Source organism: Zootoca vivipara, chromosome 6 (assembly GCF_963506605.1).
Source record: "Zootoca vivipara chromosome 6, rZooViv1.1, whole genome shotgun sequence".
NCBI lineage: Eukaryota > Metazoa > Chordata > Lepidosauria > Squamata > Lacertidae > Zootoca > Zootoca vivipara.
This window is the reverse complement of record NC_083281.1, coordinates 44,130,033-44,151,783: the sequence shown is the minus strand read 5'-3', so window position 1 is coordinate 44,151,783 and position 21,751 is coordinate 44,130,033. Positions and strand designations below refer to the sequence as shown.

Genomic DNA, 21,751 nt, shown 5'->3' with positions numbered 1-21,751 from the left:
GCTTCTAAGCCCTCAAAAGTGACCTTCCAGTTATTCCACCACCGTATTAATGAAATGTTCAGGTGGTGTGTTTTTTGTAGGGTTTGGATCCCTTTTTAATTTAATCATTAATATTGTACGAATTTACATCCTGCCCTCACTCAACAACTTTCTCTACCCCCCCCCAAAAAAGCTTTTGTGTCCCTATTTATGGGACACGATTTATGTGTCGACCCTATTTATTACTTCCAGGACAAACAAGTGTGGGAATGTGCCTTGGCCCCCTTTTTGCAGCCCCTTTTTGTCAGAAAAGCAACCTAGTCAGAACATTACCAGGTGGGGGAAGGGACCAATTTGCCATTTTGTGGGGTACGGGGGTGGCGGCAGAGAATGAGCCAGTTCAGCTTCACAGTCAAAATGCCCCCTGCTACTTTCACACTCACTGAAGAAATATGGGTGAGCAATAAGTGCCCAGGAATGGGGCACTTATATGCAGCTCTCAGACTAATAAATAAATAAAAATGTTCCTTGCTATAAGGCAAGTATCTGACATTTACAAGTAATTAGGGGGGGGGAAGGCACTACTACTGTGGCACAAAGTTGGAAGACAACTTTGGGCGATCACGGGTTCTGTATTGGTCGCGCGCGCCCCCGTCCTCCGCCGCGGCCGGGGGTTGCTAAACCGGTGGGACAGGGCAGCTTCGCGCCCCACTGCTGGGGACGGGGAAAGTCATGGACCTCCCACTGAAGGCAATAGCCGAATCCAAGACGCTACTTCCCTCCGTGTTCCACCAAGACCAGCACGGGGCACAGCTTGATTTGAGGCACCCCATCCCCACCTCATCCCACCTGCTGCCTGCAAGGGAAGGTCCTCCGGCAGGGTGGCCCTGAAGGGCTCCTGGCCCGTTGGGCGCCAGCAATCGCCACGCAGCAAGTAGGGGAGTGGGGTATCCCCACAACGAGCTTCCTGTCTCATCACTTAGTCAGGCGCCCCCAAAACACACTCTCCTCTATCTCGTCTGGCCCGACGAGGGCTTCTTCCGGGACCAGAAGAAGCCGAAACAGCCAGCTCTTTAAAAATAAAAACAATGGGCGACTCTCTCAGCCTCCACGCCCACGGGGATACAGTTTGCTCCATTCTCACGGGACATTCGCGTGTCGGAATGGTCACAAAACTGGGCACGATCCCCGTCCCCTCACCCCCGGCTCTGCAAGGGTTAATGTCACTCGCGGATGAAGGGGCGGTGCGACGGTTCGTCCCCCGCCGCCGCCAACCCCGAGCAGCTCCATCCGCCTCTGCGCTTCCTGCGCCGGCCCCATAGCCATAGCCATAGTGTTTCCGCCGGAACTCTACTGCGCCGGGGAAAGAACCGCGAGGGACGGCTGGAAGGGCGGCTTCCGGTTTTGAGGATTAGCCACTTCCGGTCCCGCCGAGCAGAAGTCGTAGGACCGACCTTCTCTTCTGCTGCCGCCGCCGCCGCTGCCGCCATGGAGACCATCCTGGAGCAGCAGCGCCGCTACCACGAGGAGCGCGAGCGGCTGATGGACGTCATGGTCAAGGAGATGCTCACGCGGAAGACCACGGTGAGGAGGGGGAAGGGAAAGGGGAGGCTGGGGGCGCCGGTTCTGCATCGCCCCACACCCGCGATTGACCCGCATCCCCTCATCCCTCTTTGTCTCTCTCTCTCTCCCCCTCTGAGCAGCTTCGGGACCAGATCAACTCGGACCACCGCACGCGGGCCATGCAGGATGTGAGTAGGCCGGGCCTTGTCTTGTGGGGAGGGGGGCGTTACCTTACTGTTTATTCATATGCCGCCTTTCAACTAAGAAGGCTCCCAAGGCAGCTGCCAAGAACAAACAGGTACATACAAATGCAAGAAAGCAAGTCCAAAACAACGCGAATGCAAATGATAACAAATCTAAAGGATTCCAGCAAGGTTGAAAACTGAACATATCCACGCTCCTGCCAAAAAGGAAAAGAGTATTCCCTAAAACAAATGTTAAGAGGAGATAAGAATGCTTAAGTCATCATCTTTGCCTTATAAGGGTTCCAGGTGGGGCTGGGAGGGGACAAGGCAGGTGGGAAAGCTGGTGCTTCTTGATGGTCCCAGCAGACTCTCCCCTGTAGCAAATGATGTTACATTGGCATAGGTGGCACTAAGAAAGCTTGGAAAGCAAGTAGGAGGCATAATTCAGTGACACAAGATGCAGAAGCAGCAAGTGCCTCAAGACAACCAGAGAGGCAGAAGGGACAGCTGATGTGGTAAAGCGGGTGGGGAGCTCTGCTGCCGTTTTACCATGGAGCCCAGCCCCTTCTTGCTTGGGGAGGCTGCTACCGCCACCAGAGTTGTTATGGCTGCCCTTCTTTTCCTTCCAGAGGTACATGGAGGTGAGCGGCAACTTGAGAGACTTGTATGACGACAAAGACGGGTAAGAAGGGTCTTCCTCCCTGGCAGTTTCTTTGGGGAGGGGGCAGCAGACTTTGAGCTGGCAGGACCTGGTACAGGCCTCCGGTTGAATGGGTGCTGGAAGGGAAGGGGAGCACTTAAAATCCAGAAAGCACGGACTGCTGTTGTCCTTGTTCCATGTGGAGTACCAATCAGGTGGAAACAGATTGTGCTTCCTGGGGTTGCCAGAGCCCTCATTTCTTTCTCCTGCAAGCAGTCCTGCTAGCCAATCTGAAAAGGCTTCCTCCTCCTGTTTTCTACAGGTTGCGGAAGGAAGAACTCAGTGCCATTTCAGGGCCCAATGAATTTGCTGAGTTCTACAATCGTTTGAAGCAGATTAAAGAGTTCCATAGGAAACACCCAAATGAGGTGAGGTTGTGTGTGTGTGTGTGTGTGTGTGTGTGTGTGTGTGTGTGTGTGTGTAATGAATCCTCAAGGAGTAGCACCACTGACTGGTTGCCCTGCTAGGCCTGAAGACCCTGGGATTTCATGGTTGCTTCTGGTATTGTGAAAGTGACTTGACTCTGTGCTGTAGCTTATATGCTATATTTTCTAGTTTGAACTTTGCTTCTAGTATGGAAAGATGCATACAGAAAGCAATCTCCACTACCTCTTTTCATGCTGTCCCTTTATGCACCAAATATACACTGCTTTTCTTCCCAAAACCTTTTGGCAGTTGTTCGACTTCTTTCCTTGTCTGCCTCCCAAATTTGGTAGTGCAGTGGTTCCCAAACTTTTTCAAGCTAATTCCGCCTTGTTTCCATAAATTCATCTCCAGTGCCTCCTTACCCTACAAAAAAAACATTATTCAGAATAGTGGTTTGCACAACTCACTACAGTATAGAAGATAATAACACAATAAAATACAAAACAGTAACAATTAATTGTATGCTTATTCAGAATCCAATTAAAACTATTTATCTTAATTCAACAGAATTTATTAACTTGATCCAGTAATACTTGCTTTTCAAAGTCTGATAGTTATTTAGCAAGGTTATTAATTACCACATTTAGTAACTACTTTACTATTCAGTAAATTCTTAATGTGATGGACAGACTTGGTAAAATGAAATCTGTTTCCCAATGTCTGGTTTAAAGTCACTTTGCAGGAGCCTTAAATCTCCATGTTTCGTAATCTGGAGTTGATTTCTTTGCTTGGAGAGAAGTTGGATGACTACACCAAAATCACATTCCATCAAATATGATGTTGGAAATGCAACAAGGAGCTTTTTAACCATTGTTAATAGTGCAGGAAATTGCTTCAAAAGTGATAAGAGTAAAAGAGATAAGCAGTGGGAAGCAAAGAAAGTGTTTCATTCTAGGTTCTATCCTGGTCAATCATAAATAAGCGAAAAACATGCTTATGGAAGCACATCTGCAGCAGCCCCTAAGTAACCCCACCCCACCCCAGGAGGCGATACCACCCACTTTTGATTCCCTTAGTCTTCTGTTGTCTCCTGCAAACTTCTTATTTCCTTCCTTCATGTCTTGTCTAACAACTAGTGTAAAGTCTAATGTATTTTGGATCCGGTCCCACTGCATTTATTATCTGTTCTTTATGTGGCCTGTTAATCCTAAGCACCTGTAGTAATCTGTCCCTTGTAGATTTGTGTGCCGATGTCGGTGGAGTTTGAGGAGCTCTTGAAGGCCCGGGAGAATCCCAGTGAAGAGGCTCAGAGTAAGTTTTAAATCTAACCTGTTTGGCATAACCCCTTGCTTGGCCTCCTATTCTGATGCCCATTACACTTTCCAGATAGTTGGAACAGATGGGCAGAGCACCTATTGCTGCAAGGTTGCTTCTTGCTTGTCTTCATTTACAGTGTAGCCAATCTAGAGGAAATTATATTGGTTCTTGGCTTGGGGATTCAGCTCTCTTCTTCATTATGCTAGTTCTAAGTTGTCTGTCTCTGTTTTCTTCAGACCTTGTGGAGTTCACTGATGAAGAAGGATATGGCCGCTACTTGGACCTGCATGACTGTTATCTCAAGTACATTAACCTCAAGTCCTCAGAGGTGAGATTACCAACCAGGCTGTTTAGGATTTGGAAGTATTTCTTGTCCTCTGTTCTATACCCAAATGGTCCTGCCCACCCACAAGTATAGCATCCATAACATTGCAAACAGAAGGAAAAAGGAATGGAGAAGGAACAAGCAACAGGCATTCAAGCACTAATTCTTAATAGCTTCACAAATATTTAATAACCAGGGAGACAGTTCTGGGAAGAGCAAAATGGAGGCAGGTGGTCCCAGCTGAACCAATAGAGTTGGCCTTTCTGTCTCCCTCTTCCGCCTAATGGAATGCAGCTAAGGGGGTTAGCGGCAGGGAGTAGGGATTATCCAGGAAACTATTCAGTGCCTGCATTGGGATCTTGCATGAAGTCACAGTTAATTATCTCTTTTTTCCCTCTCCTCTGCAGAAATTGGATTATATCACATACCTGTCCACTTTTGACCAGCTTTTTGACATTCCTAAGGAGAGGAAAAATGCTGAATACAGGAGGTGGGAGCTCAGAACTTTTTTTGGGGTGGAAGAGAACAGTCATTAAACTCTTCCAAAGCCTCTAGTGTATCTTTATCAGTATGGCCTATTTTTTGTGTTCTGCTCCTAAAGTTATTAAAGCCATTCAAGTGAAGTTGTTTTATGCCCCCCAAAATCCATTGTGACCAGATTTTCTCTGTCACCTACATGGGCTTAGTAACAAGCCGAAAGAACCATAAACCTTGTTTGGCATCTTTCTGTGTAGGATCTCTGTTGGCCGTCACCTCCTCCCTCTCTTCCCTTGATGATTGTTATAGGTACCTGGAGATGCTCCTGGAATACCTGCAGGATTATACAGACCGAGTGAAGCCATTGCTGGACCAGAACGAGCTGTTTGGCAAAATCCAGGCAGAATTTGAGAAGAAATGGGAGAACGGCACTTTCCCTGGTTGGCCGGTGAGCAGTGCCCAGGATGGAGTGGGAGCTGGAGGTTTGGCAAGATCATAGTCCCTTGGAGCAGGTCTCTGCTGACAGGCTCCTTGAACCACCTTAGGAGCTCCAAGTATTTGGCCACCGAAGCTCTGGACTGTGTTTTGGGGGGATCTTGAGCCAGTGTGGTGTAGTGGTTAAGAGCGGTAGGCTCGTAATCTGGGGAACCGGGTTTGTGTCTCCGCTCCTCCACATGCAGCTGCTGGGTGACCTTGGGCTAGTCACACTTCTTTGAAGTCTCTCAGCCCCACCCATCTCACAGGGTATCTGTTGTGGGGGAGGAGGGGAAAGGAGATTGTTAGCCGCTTTGAGACTCCTTCGGGTAGTGATAAAGCAGGATATCAAATCCAAACTCCTCTTCTCTTCTTGAGCCACTAACCCTCATTGTCTCTTGGCAGAAAGAGACCAGCAGCGCCCTCACCCATGCTGGGGCCCACCTGGACCTGTCAGCCTTTTCTTCCTGGGAGGTTTGTTTGCCTTTTTGAGCCTGTCTTGTTGATGCTGGGAAGGGAGCAAGAGGGGAAGGGCTGCGGCTCAGAGGCAGAACACCTACTTTGCATGCAGAAGGTGCCAGGTTGGATCCCCAGTGACATCTCTGTTTAGGGCTGGGAAAGACTCTATGCCTGAAACCCTGGGGCAGCTTCCGAACTTTCCAGAACAGTTGCTGCTGCTGCTGCTGCTGCTGCTGCTGCTGCTGCTGCTGCTGCCGCCACCGCCTTTGCTCTCTGTGCTGTGCAGGGACTTTGGCCAGCTTCCTGCTACCGATTGCCCGGCCATACAAGGGAAAGGAGATGGTTGACTTATAGCCAAGTCATGTCAACTCTGTGCATTTGTGCTTCTCCCACAGGAATTGGCCTCCCTTGGACTGGACAGGCTGAAATCTGCACTGTTAGCTTTGGGACTGAAATGTGGTGGGTAAGTAAAGCATTTGTTTGGAGCTGGCTGTGGGGGGTGGGTTGTTGTTGTTGCTGCTGCTGCTGCTGGACCCTGTGTATGACACCCAAAGAAGCTGAATGCAGATAAAAGAAAATACTACTTCATGCAGCACAGAGTTAAACTAAGGAACTTGCTCCCATAGGAGGCAGTCATGGCCACCAACATAGGTGGCTTTAAAATTGGGTTAGACAAATTCACGGAGGAGAGGACTGTTGATGGCTATTTCCACAGTTGGAGGCAGTGATGCTTCTGAGTACCCTTTGCTGGAAACCACAGGAAAGGAGAGTGCTCTTGTACTTGATTCCTGCCTGTGATCATCATACTGGGGCATCTGGTTGACCACTGTGAGAACAGGATGTTGAACTTGATGGGCCACAGGCCTGATCCAGCAGGCTCTTACGTTCTTACATGAGAGGTCTGGTTGTTTGGATGAGCTCTGGGTTTATCCAGATCTGGAGATGTAAGCATGTAATGCGTTTCTTCTCTTCCTCCTCTCCAGGACTCTAGAGGAACGTGCTCAGAGGCTGTTCAGCACCAAGGGCAAGTCTCTGGAGGCCCTTGACCCTTCTCTCTTTGCCAAGAACCCAAAGACAAAGGGGAGCAAGCGGTGAGGCACATGGGGGTATGGCTGGGGTGAAGTTGATCATGTCCTGCTCAAATCACCTTCCGGCAGAGGGGCAGCTCCTTCCTTCCTTCCTTCTCTGCCAGTGGCTGGGTGGGAGAGATGCTGTCCTTGGCCTTAGCGTTGACTAGCAACCTGAGCTGTGGGGCCCATGTGGGTCTTCCTGGCGCTGCAAGTGTTGTGGGGTGTGTGTATCCTTATCCCTTCATCGAGCTGTTTCCTTGACAGGGACACTGAGAGGAACAAGGACTTGGCTTTCCTGGAGGCTCAGATCTATGAGCATGTGGAGATTCTTGGGGTAAGCTCTGTCTCCTATCCTCCTCCCTAGCCTTTGGGGTTCTGTTGTGGTTCAGTAGGCCTCCTACTGTACTCACTGGCTCTTTTCCCCACTTCTTGTAGGAGCAGCGGCAGCTGACTCATGAAAATGTGCAGCGCAAGCAGGCACGGACCGGTGAGGAACGTGAGGAGGAGGAAGAGGAACAGATCAGTGAGAGCGAGAGTGAGGATGAAGACAATGAAATCATCTACAACCCCAAGAACTTGCCCCTTGGGTGGGATGGCAAAGTAAGCCCGGCTCATTGTGGGGCTCGCAGCACACCCCAGGGGATGGGAGAAAGCGACTGCTTTGTGTGCTCATTCTCTCTCTCTTCCTCCCCCCCCTTGCCTTCCAGCCCATCCCTTATTGGCTATATAAGCTCCACGGCCTGAACATCAACTACAATTGTGAGATCTGTGGGAACTACACCTACCGTGGGCCCAAAGCTTTCCAACGACACTTTGCGGTAGGACACTGGAAAGTGCCAAAATATTTATTTGGGGAGTGTGTGTGTTTGATTGGGCCTCGGAACATATTATCAGCTTGCATGAGGTTCAGGGCTCTTGCTAGGCAGCAGCCCTCGAATCTTAACACTTGCAGAACGCCCCCCTGTGCAGTGTGGGGACACCCCAACTGGCTGCTTTTTAGCTTAGCCTTCTATCCGAGACCCATATTGTGTGGCAGTTCTGTATGGAGGGCAGTGGCACAGGCCAGCCTCTTCTCTGTCATGGCCATGCCTTGATGTTCCTCTATGTTCCATAGGAATGGCGCCACGCCCATGGAATGCGATGCCTGGGCATCCCCAACACAGCTCACTTTGCCAACGTCACACAGATTGAAGATGCTGTTTCGTGTAAGTGGCCACAAGTTGCCTTCCTGGCCCTGGGCTTGCCTGTGGCTGCCAGTTTCACATTGTGGGGGTGGGGGGGGGCATCCTGTCAGAGTGGTGGACCTGCTCTGTCAGCTGCTGGCTTGTTGTGTGATTTATTTACCTCTTTGCCGATGTGCCAGGATCAGCAGAGTAACTGGGTGGGTGGAGCTTCTCAGGGGGGCAACTCGTGGTGTGGCAGGAGCCTGATCCTTTACCCCTGGTTGGGCAGGGGTGCAGAGCTTCTGTTGCTTCCCCAAGCAGAGTAGCAGCTATCCCTCCACCTGGGCATCTTGGGTTGTGACTGGGAGCTAGCAGTTGACAGTCACCTCTGACAGTTTGCGCCTGTGTGTTTACAGTGTGGGCAAAGCTGAAGCAACAGAAGGCTTCGGAGAGGTGGCAGCCGGACACAGAAGTAAGCTGGGTTGGGACATCCCTTGCAGTTGTCAGTTGGGAATGGGACTGGGAGGACCAGGCCAGGGGTTAGTGGTGTGTGTGCCTTCAGCTCCGGTCCCCGTGCCAAATTCTACCGAGATCCCCAATGTTTAGCAAAGGGAATGCAAAGGCTGGCACTGGATAGCAAAGCCCACTGAAGTCATGGGGGATAAGAACTATCGGTTGTTACTGGTCATGTGACCAGGGGAGCCTGCCCTGAAATGTCCCAGGGTGGAGAGGAGCTCCTCCCATGTCCAGATTGGCTGTTTCCTCCATAACTGTCCACCCTATTTCCCCACCTACACAGGCGTCTCTTGTGTGTCCCTGCTCCACTCCCAGCATGTAGTTAACTGCCTGGGGGGGGGGTTCATTGGTCTAAACATGTTTCTGTGCATTGGCTTCTCCCTGGGCTACTGATTCCTCCCTTTTGTGCTTGGGTGAAGCTGTTTCAGCCACATAAGCAACAGCACTCAGGGCTGAATGTCAGAAACAGGCCATGATAGCTCAGTGGAGCCTCTATATTCAGATACACCATAGAGGGGTGCTGGAATGCTCTCTGTTGTTCTCCTGCCTTGCTTCAGGGCTTCCCAGAAGCACCTGATTGGCCAAAGGAGGCTGGACTAGATTGGCTCCTCAGAGAGTCTCAGCAGAGGCAGTGCATCCCATTTTGACGCTTGAGGCATATGCCGCTCCACTTCTCCCCCAGTGGCAGGGCTGGCAGGGTGCCTGCAGAGGCTTCTGTCACCTGTGGCAGCAGCTTCTGGCTTTCAGCGCTTTGCTGTCTCCATGGTGGGGGAGACCTTTGCATTGGGGCCCAGGTACTGCTTTCCTGGTTTTCCCCACACTTAGGCTTCTCTGTCAACCTAGGAGGAATACGAGGATTCCAGTGGGAACGTGGTCAACAAGAAGACCTACGAAGATCTGAAGCGCCAAGGCCTGCTGTGATCAGAGGAGATGTTGGCCCGACTCACCCCACCCCAGACCTCCCATGTTGCTTGTGTGCCTGTTCTTCCCCCCTCCATGGGAGCAGGTGCTTCAAGGACACTTACAGCTCACAGGGTGATGATTCCTGTAACAATTTTTTCATAAAAAAATAAATCTTAGTTTTAAAGGCAAAAAGAATGGGCACCTGGTGTGGTCTGCAGCTTTATTTGAAAGACACATTCAGGCTTCCTCCCAGCTTCTTTCACACATAATGCATCCTTGTTCACTAGAAGTAGAACACAAGGCAGAGATTCAGTCCCTCACAGATTTGAGCCAGAGTTGAACTTTCCCTTCCTAAAGATGCAGAAAATACTCCCTCAGAAGCTGGTGGACTCTTTCATTGGATATATTTAAGCAGAGATTGGATGGCTATCTGCCAGGGGTTATTTAGCTGCAATTTCTGCATTGTGGGGGTTGAACTCAAGCCTTTGGGGTCCCTTCCAACTCCACTGGTCTATGATTTTAGGGTTGTTCCTTTATCCCTCCTTGTAGTTCATTAGGCCCACTTCTGTTTCAGTTGAGGGGGGAAGAAAAGAAGAAAGTGCCTTTGTTTGCAGCTACTCAAGGCCTGGTTGTGACAGGCAATTGTGTTCACTGGGTTTCCTCAAACCCACCTGCTACTGCAGCAGCTGCTGGTAAATATCCTGCTACTGCTTCCAGCTCCTGGGTCCTAATGCCTACAGGCACATTTCCCTCTGAGCAGAACGCTTGTCTTAAGGGCCATTTGCTTTGGAAAACAGCTATTGTGGCTTTGAGGCAGGGAGCTGCTCGGTGGAAAGGACAGGCATGCCCTTGCAGGTCCCACATGTGTATAGGACAAGGGGGTTGAAATCTAGTTGGAAAAGGAAGTAAAACCATCCAAGGTGGCTGCAGTGGTGGTGGTGGCGGCAGCTGCTCTGGCAAGCCACGAGGGAAGACCATAACATGGCCCACCACATGTAACATCTGTGTCTTGTGAAGTCTCTGTTTGGGGAAGGACCATACCTCAGTGCTAGAGAATCTCCCTTGCAAGCAGATGATCCCAGGTTCAGTCTCCTGCAGCATCTCCCGGATGTGTTGGGAGAGACTCCCACCTGAAATCCTGAAGAGCTGCTGCCAGCCAGTGCAGACAGTACTGAGCTAGATGGATTAATGGTCTTGATTCAGTATAAGGCAGCTTTCCGTGTTTCTCTTCTCCCTGGGTTTAGTTCCTCTTTTTCTTGTTATTTCTCTGCTGCTACCCAAGGACCCCAGAGACCCGCCGGGAACAGAGAGCGTGGCTAATTACCCTAATTGGGATGGATTTGTCGCTGTAATTGCCTCAGGAAGGCGAGGCCCTGATGAGCACCTGGGGGTGGCTGCAGTATGGAAGTGGTAGAAGGGCAGTTTAGCTGAGCTGTGTTCTTGGGTACCCTGGTTGGGGGAAATTTGGGGTGTTCTGCCATGGGGAGGGGAGGGGGGCTAAATTCAGAACCTATTCCATCTCACTTGAGGAACATCCCTAGGCCTTGTGTTACCGACTTGTAATGGAACAGCAGCATTTATATACAGTCACACAGACTCCATTTCTTGATAAACTGTATTGGCAGCATTTAGACACACACCCAGACTCTCTTCCTTGAGAAACTCCCTCTCGATCATCCCCAAAGTGGCCACTGCACTTTGGCTGGCAAGGACTTTGTTTCTGCAATGCATCGCCCAGGTGAGGAGGTCTCTAGGAAAGGCTGGGATGTAGGTTTTGCCTCCTCCTAGCTGTGGCTTTCAGCAAGGCAGCTGCTCCATCCTGAAAGCTGGCAGTTTCTCCCCTCTCCCATCCCAAAGACGCCTTCCCTGGCCATTTCTCTCAGAACAATATAGAATCCTATTGACTTCCAAGCTTAGACAACTCTAAATTAAAAGAAAGCGTAGCCCCCTCTCCCCAGGTGTAGTTTGAGGGGGGTGGTCCCAAGTACCCCAGGTCTCCTGCCCCTTCACTCTGCCCCATCCTTTTCATTTTGTTGCATTGCTGGTGAGACCCCCCACCCCAATCACCCACCACCTTAATTTATCTCTGTACACCTACACCAGTCTATGCCAATCAGTATGCTGGGCCTGCCCCCCAAGTAGTGCCCCTCTCCACAGCAGCCTACCCTTTTGTCCCATTCCAAGATATTTCGTAGTGGAGAGGAACTTCCATCTGTTGAGCGGCACAGGCAGGTCTTTCTGTTACCAGAGGTCTGCCTGGAAAGCTTGAATTGTCAGATCCTTATTGTAAACAGCATACAGTCTTTGTTGGGTGGGGGGAGGATGGATCTCCTTTCCCCATCTTTTATGAGGATTAACTTAAGTGCTCTGATGCCTTTACTCAAAGACTCCCTGAAGCCAGCCTTTGTGACTGTGCCTCATCCCTCCATGTGTTCTGGGCCCCATGTGGGGAGAGCAGCCCTCGGTTGCCCAGAGCATCATGGAAGCAAACCCCTCCTTTTTCCCACCACTCCACTCTACCTGCTGGTTGGTGCCATCTCCACCTGGGCGGGGAGGAGGGCTCCCCAAGGGGCACCTCTTCTGCCAGCACAGAAGGAAGACATTACTCAGACAGGCTTCTAGGGCGAGGTAAGTGAGCGCAGCTGGTGGGTTCCTTTGGGGGACTAGCTAAGGAAGGCGGGAGGGGGGGTGTATGCTTGAGAGTGTGTGTGTATGAGACACCTGCCTGCTACAGAGGGGACTGGTCCTCTAAATGTATCGAGTTGGGCTTCTGAGTGAGACAATCCATTCCTGGACGAAGCAGAGTTGGCTCCTCAACCTGCATCCTTAACGTATGATAGGATCCTGAACGAGCAGCGACCAGGTGGCGTGGAGGCCCTCTGAAAGAATAGACATTCCCAAAACCCTACCAAGCTCCAGCTCCTTAGCTGGAAGGATGGTCTGTGGACTATACATTTTTCTGGATTAGAACTCGCATGCTTTGGTTCTTGAGGACGCCCCTGAATTTGCAGCGCTTCCTTGAGGTTCTAAGAGGGTTGAAGCCAAGCAAAGGAACACAGAGCATTGTGTCGTGAGCTTTTGTGTTCAGTTCCTTTCTGACAGGCCTCTGTTTTGGGAAAGTGAATGGGCTGCACTTCTTCATCCAAACTGGTAGATTTCTCAGATATGCAATGCTTTTAGGGAAGAGCCCAGGCCCCGCTTTTTCAACTAATGGCTCAGCTGTGTCCCCCAAGCTTCCAAAGTGGTTGTCAAGAGTGGTGGGGATGACCCAGGGCTGAGCTGATGAGGTTTTTTGCTGACTGTTGGGTGTAGGTTGGCTGCTGGAGGTGCTGGTAGGATATAGGCTTCTGTTCTTGAGGGTTTCTGTCCTTGATGCCTGTCTACAGCTTTCCCATTTTTCCTCTGGGGCTCAACCAAACACAGGGTTGCTGGGCCAACAGCACATGTCATTAGCGAGGAGCCCTGGGCCTCTGGGCGTGTCATTTTCCAGGCTCCATGGCAGCCACTGCTTGGGGACCTGCAGGGGTTCCTGGAACTCAGCCCATAGCCTTCATAGGTCTTTGTACTTGTTGCTGCAAGTGCTCTTACCCCTTTGGCCGCTTCACCAGCAGCTGGTGTAATGGCCTTAACTAAGCACCACAAGAGATCAAGGCCTTGGAGGGTTATCAGGCTAAAGGCTAAGCAGATTTGACCAGGGAATGAGACACAGAGCAGCCAAATGCTCAATGCAAGAGCTGTTGTTGCTGGTGGGAACAGATAATAGAATTGTAGAGTTGGAAGGGACCTCAAGGGTCATCTCATCCAACCTCCTGCAATGCGGGAATGTAGGAATCTTCTGAAGGATGTTGACTGGTGGCACAAGTCAAGGTCCCCCAGTGGACCAGTGAAGCTTCAGGTGGTATGGACTCCTTGAATTTATCCTGCGCAAACCTGCCAATATGCTCAGCGCAGATAATGGGGAGGCCCCAGAGGTGAAGCAGGGGCAACTTCTGGTTACAGGAATGTACCTCCTGGAGGCGGCTTGCCCGTAGCTGATTGGTGTGTTTTCTGCACCAGTCAGAGACTTTCTCATTCTGCCTTTGACTTACTGACTCTGCTTGTTAGATTTTTCTATTTTTCTGCATTAAGTATGTATTCTGTCCTGCTGGTGTCCCCCCCCTATTTTTCTTGGGGTTTGCTTGTTAAATCCTTTGTATTTGTTGCTAAGCCCCCTGGGAATAGTCATGCTACCGTATGTGTCTTCAAAACAAAGTAAGTATTGAATTGAGACATAAAATTATTACCCTTTAATGGAAGTGTTACCAATAAACATTATCCCATTTAGGGTAGTTTATAAAGCTGGTGTACATATATTAACTGTTTTAATGACTTGCTTTAATTAAGAAGACATTGCAAGATTTCCCGAAGAGGAGGTTGGGGGTGTCTGCCAACACTGCAGGAAAAGCCTATACCAGCAACAACCCATAATGGCACTTCCTGTCCTCTTGGAATCCAGAATAAGCTTCACACAGAATAAGATGCATGAGGCTAATTGTAGGAGACACAAGAGAATCATAGAATTATATAATTGTAGAGTTGGAAAGACCTCAAGGGTCACCTAATCCAACCCCCTGCAATAGATAAAGCGATCCAGAGCTGCAGCTGCTCACCCCACCCCCATCCATCAGTTTGCAATCAAAGGCAGCCAGACTTTCTCTAAGACTTGCTCAGTGTTAGGTTTTGCTGAGTCTCTGAGCAACGAAAGATTGGCAGTTACTAAAAACGCACCTCAATGTGCACTACTTGATGCTCCAAATTGGAACTCACCTTGTTTTGTCAAGAAAGCTCCTTAGGTTGAGGTAACTGTGCCTTTTCCTTTAAAACATAGCAAAACCACGTAAGAGCCTGCTGGATTAGGCCAATGGCCCATCTAGTCCAGCAGTTTTCATTTTGTGATGAGAGATCTTCATCTCTCGTCACCACTATCTGTCTTAGTTTATTAGACTTGCCTGCCGCAAAGGTTAGTTCAGGCACTGGGAACTGCCCTACACTATCTGCTGTGAAGAGAGCTGCAAATAATTCATTCAGCTTCTCTGCAACTCCTATGACTCCTGTGATGTATCCCCCCAGTGTCAACTCTCATCTTGTCCCCGCTTCGTCTCTAGCACACTGCCAACTAAACATTCACCTTGTCACTCTGACTACCAAAATGTGACACTCCTCCACCCATCCCTACACTGGCTCTCTGTCTGCTCCAGATCCAGGATGGGCCCCCCTGCAGAGCCTGGCATGGCCTTCTCTCTTTGCTGCTCTCATATCTAAAGGTCTCTCTGCCTGTGACCTTCTTTCCACAGCCTTCAGCCATCCCAAGGTCTCCTCCCTCCAGCAGCTCCTCTTGCATGCCTGGAACTGCCTCCCAGGATGCCTACCTGCGAAACCCCCCCCCTGCCTTTCTGCAATAAAGCCCAAGGCCATGCAGCCAAAATGGAGGCAAAATGGATGCTTGCTTCCTCTGATCTTCCTCTGTGGTCATATTTAAGACTGGAAGCTCATCAAGGCAAGGTGCTGCCTTCCTGTACCCCCATAAAGCATCAGGCACACAGATGGCACCACACAGAAATAATGGGGAGCGGGGCGGTCTTCCCTGCCGGTCTTCTCCTTTTGCTGGGTTTGTTTAGCACTTCATGGTTCAAAATTGGCAGCATCTGTTCTGGGAGGGCTGGGATCTAGCAACAGCCTGAGGCAGAGAAGCTGTTGGGGTGGGGGTAACAGCAGCATGTGCACAATCACTCTCATAGAGAAAGACCCAGCTGACTTTCCCCAGGAAGGCAGGGGTAATGTCTTCTGACTCCCTCCAATGGATGTTACTTGGGGCAGCTCAAGTTCTGTCCTTGCAGACTGGGTTCAGATCCAGATCCAGATCCAGATGCTCTGCACTGGGGTGATCCAGCTGGCTCCAGCTATACTAGCCAGGTGGAGAAATGGCTTGACGCTCCAAAGCATCTCCTTCTGCCTTTTCTCCTTGAGAGAGCCACTTTTCAAGAGCCCACTGGCAACTGCCTTCCTGACTATTGTGGGCACAGCTGATGCCGTGCTCAGATTCCTAGCCAGTGACTGCCCAGCCTCATTACCTGGATGAGAAGACCAAAACAGAGGAATGTGCAAAGGGCCCCTGCTTCATTCGACCCATTGCTCCTAGTGAACTGAGATAGGTCCTGCCAAGACGCTGTTTAGGATCCTTTCTACAGCTTTGTCTTGAGTTTAGGGGTTGCTTGCATTGCCTCCTTGTGCTCGGGGCGTGTGTGCTGAGAAATCTGAGAAATGCATGCATATGTTCCTTCCCTGTTGCCCATTCTGCAGGGTCCTACAGGATTAGATCCCCTTGGCTCGAGATGGCAAGTCCCAACAACCACCGGTTTCTCCCAGCCCAGGGTAAGAGGCTTCATTGTGGTGGAATTTCTGGCAGAGGTGACAGCCTGACAGTGACTTGCTCCTTGGTGAAGGTGATATTTTATTTGGAAGGCACAGAGTGTCTCCTGAGCGAGTCAGAGGAACCGGGATAGTATTGGGGAGTGGCTGTTTGTTGGATTTCTGCTTGCCCAACAGTCTGGTAAAAGAACAAGAGCCCCACCCTAAAGCACTGGCAGAGGGAGAGGGGGCAGGGGGAGTGCACCGCCCCCGGCACCATGATCCTGGTGGGGTGCCATCGCGGCTGCCGCCCCCCACGCTGGCCGCCACACCCCTGCAGGCGGCACACCACGGCCCCGGGACACACGCCAGCCACGCTCCTGCCTGCTCTCTGCCCCCGGTGCTGGAGCATGAAGCTCCGCCACTGCCCTAAAGAACAGAGGTCTGCCATGGTATCCATCAAAGCCTTGATGTGACATTGTCTGATGGTCCCCTACAGTGAGCTGTGGGTGACAGAGGTGCCTTTTCTCTTTCCTTTCAAGAAACAAACAAACAAACAAACAAACAAACAAACAAACAAACATGGTCTTTCTTTTTTTTCCATCTGCAGGCATCTTTCTCCTCTGGGTTGCTCTGCACTTCAGCACTTGGACCTCTTGTATACTGGCAGGTGAGAGGGCTGGCTGGCTGACTATGTGCTGGGAAGGGGAAAGTTCAGTGTAGGGAGGCCCCTGGGGGACAGGATGAGGAAGTGGTGGATCCTTGGAACTTCCTGCCACTTTTCTCTATGCACCTCCTGAAATATAAGCATGGCTTCAGTTGCAGTCAAGGCTTCTGCTCCACTCAGAAAACTATTAGCAGGAGCAGAGACTTCCTTGGCTCGCACACCAAGGGATTTACTAACCTCTTTCTTCCTCTTTCAGAGCCTGGGCCCATTTCAGGAGCACCCCACATCCCCAGCAGCTCAGCAAACAGCACCCCACATCCCCAGCAGCTCAGCTCAGCAAACAGCACAGGCATGATGAACGTAAGAAACTGACCCAGGATGGCGCTGCTGTGGGGGGTGGTGTGTGTGTGTGTTGGGCACTTCCCAGTTGGAGGTGATGGGATGGGAATGTCTGGGTGGGGGGCAGGCAAGGAGTGTCTGCTCCTGGCTGGCTGCAGCCCTTTGGTGAGAAGGGACATCCTGCAGATGGAAGTATTCATTGGGCAGGCTTGTATGTGAGAGAGATGAACCAGGAAATGATTCAATTGGGAGGCCCAAGTGGAGGTGGCAGGCCAGGTCCAGGTCTCAGGTGAGAGGTGCTACTAGGGCAGAGGATGCTTGATCTGGGCAGGCCAGCTGTCTAGTTTTCTTGCCATGGAGGTTCAGCTCCATCTCCATCTCCCTCTGCAGCTCACATGCCAGAGTTTCCAGTGTTCCGGGGAGCGATGCTACCATGACGAAGCTCATGGGAACAACACAGAGACCTGCCACAACGCAACACACTGCGAGGTAGGGAGTGCGGAGGTGTTGCTTATTTGAACAGGGTTGTTTTAAATGGTTCTTAAGTGTTATATAGGACACGGGTGGCGCTGTGGGTTTAACCACAGAGCCTAGGGCTTGCCGATCGGAAGGTTGGCGGTTCGAATCCCTGCGACAGAGGGAGCTCCCGTTGCTCAGTCCCAGCTCCTGCCAACCTAGCAGTTCGAAAGCACGTCAAAGTGCAAGTAGATAAATAGGTACCACTCCGGCGGGAAGGTAAATGGCATTTCCGTGCGCTGCTCTGGTTTGCCAGAAGAAGCTTAGTCATGCTGGCCACATGACCTGGAAGCTGTACGCCGGCTCCCTCGGCCAGTAAAGCAAGATGAGTGCTGCAACCCCAGAGTCGTCCGCGACTGGACTTAACGGTCAGAGGTCCTTTTACCTTTAAGTGTTATATGTCAATTTGTATTTGTATTTATTGGTTTTATAAAGTTGATTAATACAGTACTCTACAGCCTTTTAAAATGTGTTTGGGAGGTATTGTTCTGATGTTTTTGTTTTAACTATTGACTTGTGTTTGTACCTTGTATTTTTATCCTGTGAACCATCATAAGATCTTGAAGGGTGGTATATAAACCAAGAATAAATAAATAAAGCCCCCCTAGAAGAGGCAGTAAAGGACTGTGGGTGGCCTTGGCTTCCGTCCTGGACTGTGTCCTTACAAGTGTGTTGGGGGGGGATCAGCTTAGGTGGGGCTTGTGGGGTCCAGCCACTCCTACTTCTCTGCATGGATCATAATGCAGTAATGGTCAGTTGTCAGCCTTCCCCTGCTAACCCTTTGGTGGGTCTTGCTCTTGCAGCTCTTCCGCCTCAACACGACCAGCTACACAGCCCGGTGCAGCAGTGAGTGTGGGGGAATCAATGGCACCGACATGTGCATGCAGAATGGCACCATCGGCATGAACCTGTGTTCAATGGAGTGCTGCAGCTCCCCAAACTGCCTGCTCCTCAATGCTACAGCCTACGGTAAGCTCCCCCAATGGGAGGCCTCTTAGGATGCTCTGCTTGGCAGGATTCCTTCTCCCTGGGGAGGCTGACCTGACCTGTGGGGCATCTGGGCAGAGCTGCCTTCTCAGAGAGGCCTTTCCTGGCTGTGGAGACTCGGTCCCTGGCGCAGCTGAAGGGCAGGATTTCAGCCCGCAGCCAGCCTCTCTCTGACCTGCCAGTCTGGCACGACAGCTTCTCCCATCCGTCAAGAGGTCCTGGGGGCCTCAGCCAGCTCCTCCATCTCTCATGTCTGTTCTAGGTGACCTGCCGCCCACCACTACGCCGGCACCCACCACCACCACCACCAAAGCACCCCCCAAAAATGTAGGTGTTACTTCATGTTCTGGCAGGGATGGCTTGTTTGCTGGTGGGGCAAGTGGCATCCCCAGAGTGGGTGGGTGGATGAGTGGGAAATGGGATCCTGGTTCTTTTCCTATGTCCTCCCTCCTGCCCAACACCAAGGGTGCACCCACACACCCACACCCATTGGATCAATCATTTAATTGAAGAGCTGTTGAGCAGAGGGGGAGATCCCTGGGGGCAGGAAAGAAGTTGGGCCCACCTCCTCCCAGAAGAGTCTGGGCTTTTTTGTGGGGTTTGTCTGCCTTGCCTGCCTCTCCTTCCTTCCTGGATGGCTCTGGGCCACCCTGTCCAACCTGCAGAGATGTGTGGCTGTCTGAACCCAACTTGACAAATGCCTGCGTCCTTCTGAACAGTCCTGATTTGTCTGGGGATTTGGCTGAATCCAGTGCACAGTCCTGGTGTCCACAATTCAATGGCTTGCCTCTCTTTCCTCCCTCGCTCCCTCCCTCTGTAGGGGAAAGTGTGCTCAAGTTTCACCTGCCATGGAGAAGGATGCTACAAGGGACAGAAGCACGCAGCCGGCTGCATCGTGGGCTTTAATTTTTGTGAGGTACCGTTTCTGAAATGATAACACCCCTCATCCAAACGCCCAAGCCCTTGCTCTGCCCTCTGAATGGAGCCCTTCCACAGGGCAGGGGCCTGAAGTATTGCTGCAGTGCCTTAGAATGCAGCTTGAGGCATGTAAGCTCCTTATAAACCAGCAGGAGCTGTGTGCCTGAAGAGAGCAGCAAGTGCTAAAAGGCAAAGTGGAAGGGGGTGGGCAGTGGCCAAGTGCACACCCTGATAGCTGTCGTGAGGATTCTGAAATGAGAATAGTTAGCTAAATGGGTGCTGGAGCATCTAATAATAATAATAATAATAATAATAATAATTTATTTTTTATACCCCACCCATCTGGCTGGGTTCCCCCAGCCACTCTGGGCGGCTTCCAACAAAATATTAAAATACAGAAATCCATCAAACATTAAAAGCTTCCCTAAACAGGGCAGCCTTGAGATGCCTTCTAAAGGTCTGGTAATTGTTATTCTCTTTGACCTCTGGTGGGAGGGCATTCCACAGGGTGGGCGCCACTACCGAGAAGGCCCTCTGCCTGGTTCCCTGTAACTTGGCTTCTCGTAACGAGGGAACTGCCAGAAGGCCCTCGGCGCTGGACCTCAGTGTCCGGGCAGAACGATGGGGTAGGAGACGCTCCTTCAGGTATACTGGACCGAGGCTGTTTAGGGCTTTAAAGGTCAGCACCAACACTTTGAATTGTGCTCGGAAACGTACTGGGAGCCAATGTAGGTCTTTCAGGACCGGTGTTATGTGGTCTTGGCGGCCGCTCCCAGTCACCAGTCTAGCTGCTGCATTCTGGGTTAGTTGTAGTTTCCGGGTCACCTTCAAAGGTAGCTCCACGTAGAGCGCATTGCAGTAGTCCAAGCGAGAGATAACTAGAGCATGCACCACTCTGGCAAGACAGTCCACAGGCAGGTAGGGTCTCAGCCTGCGTACCAGATGGAGCTGATAAACAGCTGCCCTGGACACAGAATTGACCTGCGCCTCCATGGACAGCTGTGAGTCCAAAATGACTCCCAGGCTGTGCACCTGGTCCTTCAAGGGCACAGTTACCCCATTCAGGACCAGGGAGTCCTCCACACCTGCCCACCTCCTGTCCCCCACAAACAGTGTTTCTGTCTTGTCAGGATTCAATCTCAATCTGTTAGCCGCCATCCATCCTCCAACCGCCTCCAAGCACTCACATAGGACATTCACCGCCTTCACTGGTTCGGATTTGAAAGAGAGGTAGAGCTGGGTATCATCCGCATACTGAGGAACACCCAGCCCAAACCCCCTAATGATCTCTCCATGATCCAATGGAAGGGTACTGTTAAGGACAAGAGACCTGAAGTCTGAGGGAAAAAGGGGGAGGCCCACCAAATCCCCATCGGCAGCCCTGAGTGCCAGCTGCCCTCTGCAGGCACCCTGCTTGATCCTGGGCCCCCACACAGCACCAACGCCTGAAACAGCAGCCAAGCTGGTTCTTGCATCTGCTACTTGTGTGGGCCAATGCCTGCTCCTTTCTCTCTTTCCAGATGAAGAAAACCGGCCCCCACTTTGTGGCTGGATGCAGCAAAGTCTGCAAAACGGCCGGCCCGCCCTGCTCTGCGGGGTCCAAGGTGCCCTGCTACCAGGAGTGCTGCCCGGCGATGCCCAAGACCAGCTGCCTGAAGCTGGATGGCAAAGTGCACTTCAACGGGGCCAAGCAGGTGGCAGCCCTCACCCCCCTGCTCCAGCTGCTGTTGTGTGTGGCCGTCCTCAGCCTGAACTATGCTCTCCTGTTCTCAGCCGGGCACAACTGAAGCTGAGCTGGCCTGTTCGGGTCCTTAGGTGGTGGCAAAAAAGCAACTCTCCCTTCTCTGTCTGTCTGTCTCTCTCTATGCCTTGGGGAGTCCACTTGGTCTGGGCCTTTCTCATAAGGCATCCAGCAAATGCCTCCCCCCCTCCCCTCCTTTTTCTTTCAGGGCCAAGTGATTTATGAACCTTTTGGCCATGTGAGCTTGCAATAAAGGGTGATATATAAATTGAATAAATAATAACAATAATTTAGCTCAGACCTACATAATCAAGAGCCACTTTCCTTCCCTCTTCCCTGGCCTGAAAGATGGCAGGAGATCTGACCTGGAGCCAGCAGGTCACAAGCCTGATCCAGGGGGCAAGTGACAGAAGCGACAGGAATTCTCTTTTGGATTAAATTGGGGGAGGGGGGCTGTGTCCTTGGTTGGTATCTATCCAGGAGCAGCTATTTAACTGTTTGGAGGCCATTCCAGGTTTGCAGAAAGCTGAAGGTTGCCTCCTGTTATTTGGCAGAGTCCCAAAGACTGTACAGGGAGCCTCTTATCAGGGTAGGGAGGTGAAGGAAAGGGGGAGAGCCCGCACACACCTTGTTCTTTAAACTAGACCCTGCTCTCTCCTGGCTTCCTGCTAGCTGGCTCTGTGAACCCCCTTCTGGCTC

The 21,751-nt window shown here is 51.2% G+C and overlaps 2 protein-coding genes across 2 annotated transcripts; both read left to right on the top strand.

The window, feature by feature from the left end:
- The first annotated feature begins 1,377 nt into the window (after window positions 1–1,377).
- Window positions 1,378–9,692, top strand: SF3A3 (splicing factor 3a subunit 3). Its single transcript, XM_035120575.2, has 17 exons — window positions 1,378–1,563; window positions 1,683–1,730; window positions 2,357–2,409; window positions 2,690–2,795; window positions 4,032–4,104; window positions 4,347–4,438; window positions 4,843–4,925; window positions 5,222–5,360; window positions 5,792–5,860; window positions 6,241–6,308; window positions 6,829–6,936; window positions 7,180–7,249; window positions 7,351–7,515; window positions 7,623–7,733; window positions 8,030–8,120; window positions 8,495–8,550; window positions 9,438–9,692. Exons 1-17 carry the CDS (start codon window positions 1,468–1,470, stop codon window positions 9,513–9,515), a joined length of 1,506 nt encoding a protein of 501 aa, XP_034976466.1. The 5' UTR covers window positions 1,378–1,467; the 3' UTR covers window positions 9,516–9,692.
- Window positions 9,693–15,868: 6,176 nt separating this feature from the next.
- Window positions 15,869–21,365, top strand: LOC118086767 (uncharacterized). The gene is made up of 7 exons (XM_035118759.2): window positions 15,869–15,908; window positions 16,808–16,911; window positions 17,281–17,379; window positions 18,210–18,375; window positions 18,656–18,720; window positions 19,214–19,309; window positions 20,832–21,365. Exons 1-7 carry the CDS (start codon window positions 15,869–15,871, stop codon window positions 21,096–21,098), a joined length of 837 nt encoding a protein of 278 aa, XP_034974650.1. The 3' UTR covers window positions 21,099–21,365.
- The last annotated feature ends 386 nt before the right edge of the window (window positions 21,366–21,751 follow it).

Coding starts and splice junctions, on each gene's coding strand:
- SF3A3 (XM_035120575.2), top strand. CDS start 1,468: ATGGAGACCATCCTGGAGCAGCAGCGCCGCTACCACGAGGAGCGCGAG. Junction 4,439..4,842: donor TTAACCTCAAGTCCTCAGAG/GTGAGATTACCA, acceptor TCTCCTCTGCAG/AAATTGGATTATATCACATA. Junction 7,516..7,622: donor CCCTTGGGTGGGATGGCAAA/GTAAGCCCGGCT, acceptor CTTGCCTTCCAG/CCCATCCCTTATTGGCTATA.
- LOC118086767 (XM_035118759.2), top strand. CDS start 15,869: ATGGCAAGTCCCAACAACCACCGGTTTCTCCCAGCCCAGG. Junction 15,909..16,807: donor CCGGTTTCTCCCAGCCCAGG/GTAAGAGGCTTC, acceptor TTCCTCTTTCAG/AGCCTGGGCCCATTTCAGGA. Junction 18,376..18,655: donor CCTCAATGCTACAGCCTACG/GTAAGCTCCCCC, acceptor TGTCTGTTCTAG/GTGACCTGCCGCCCACCACT.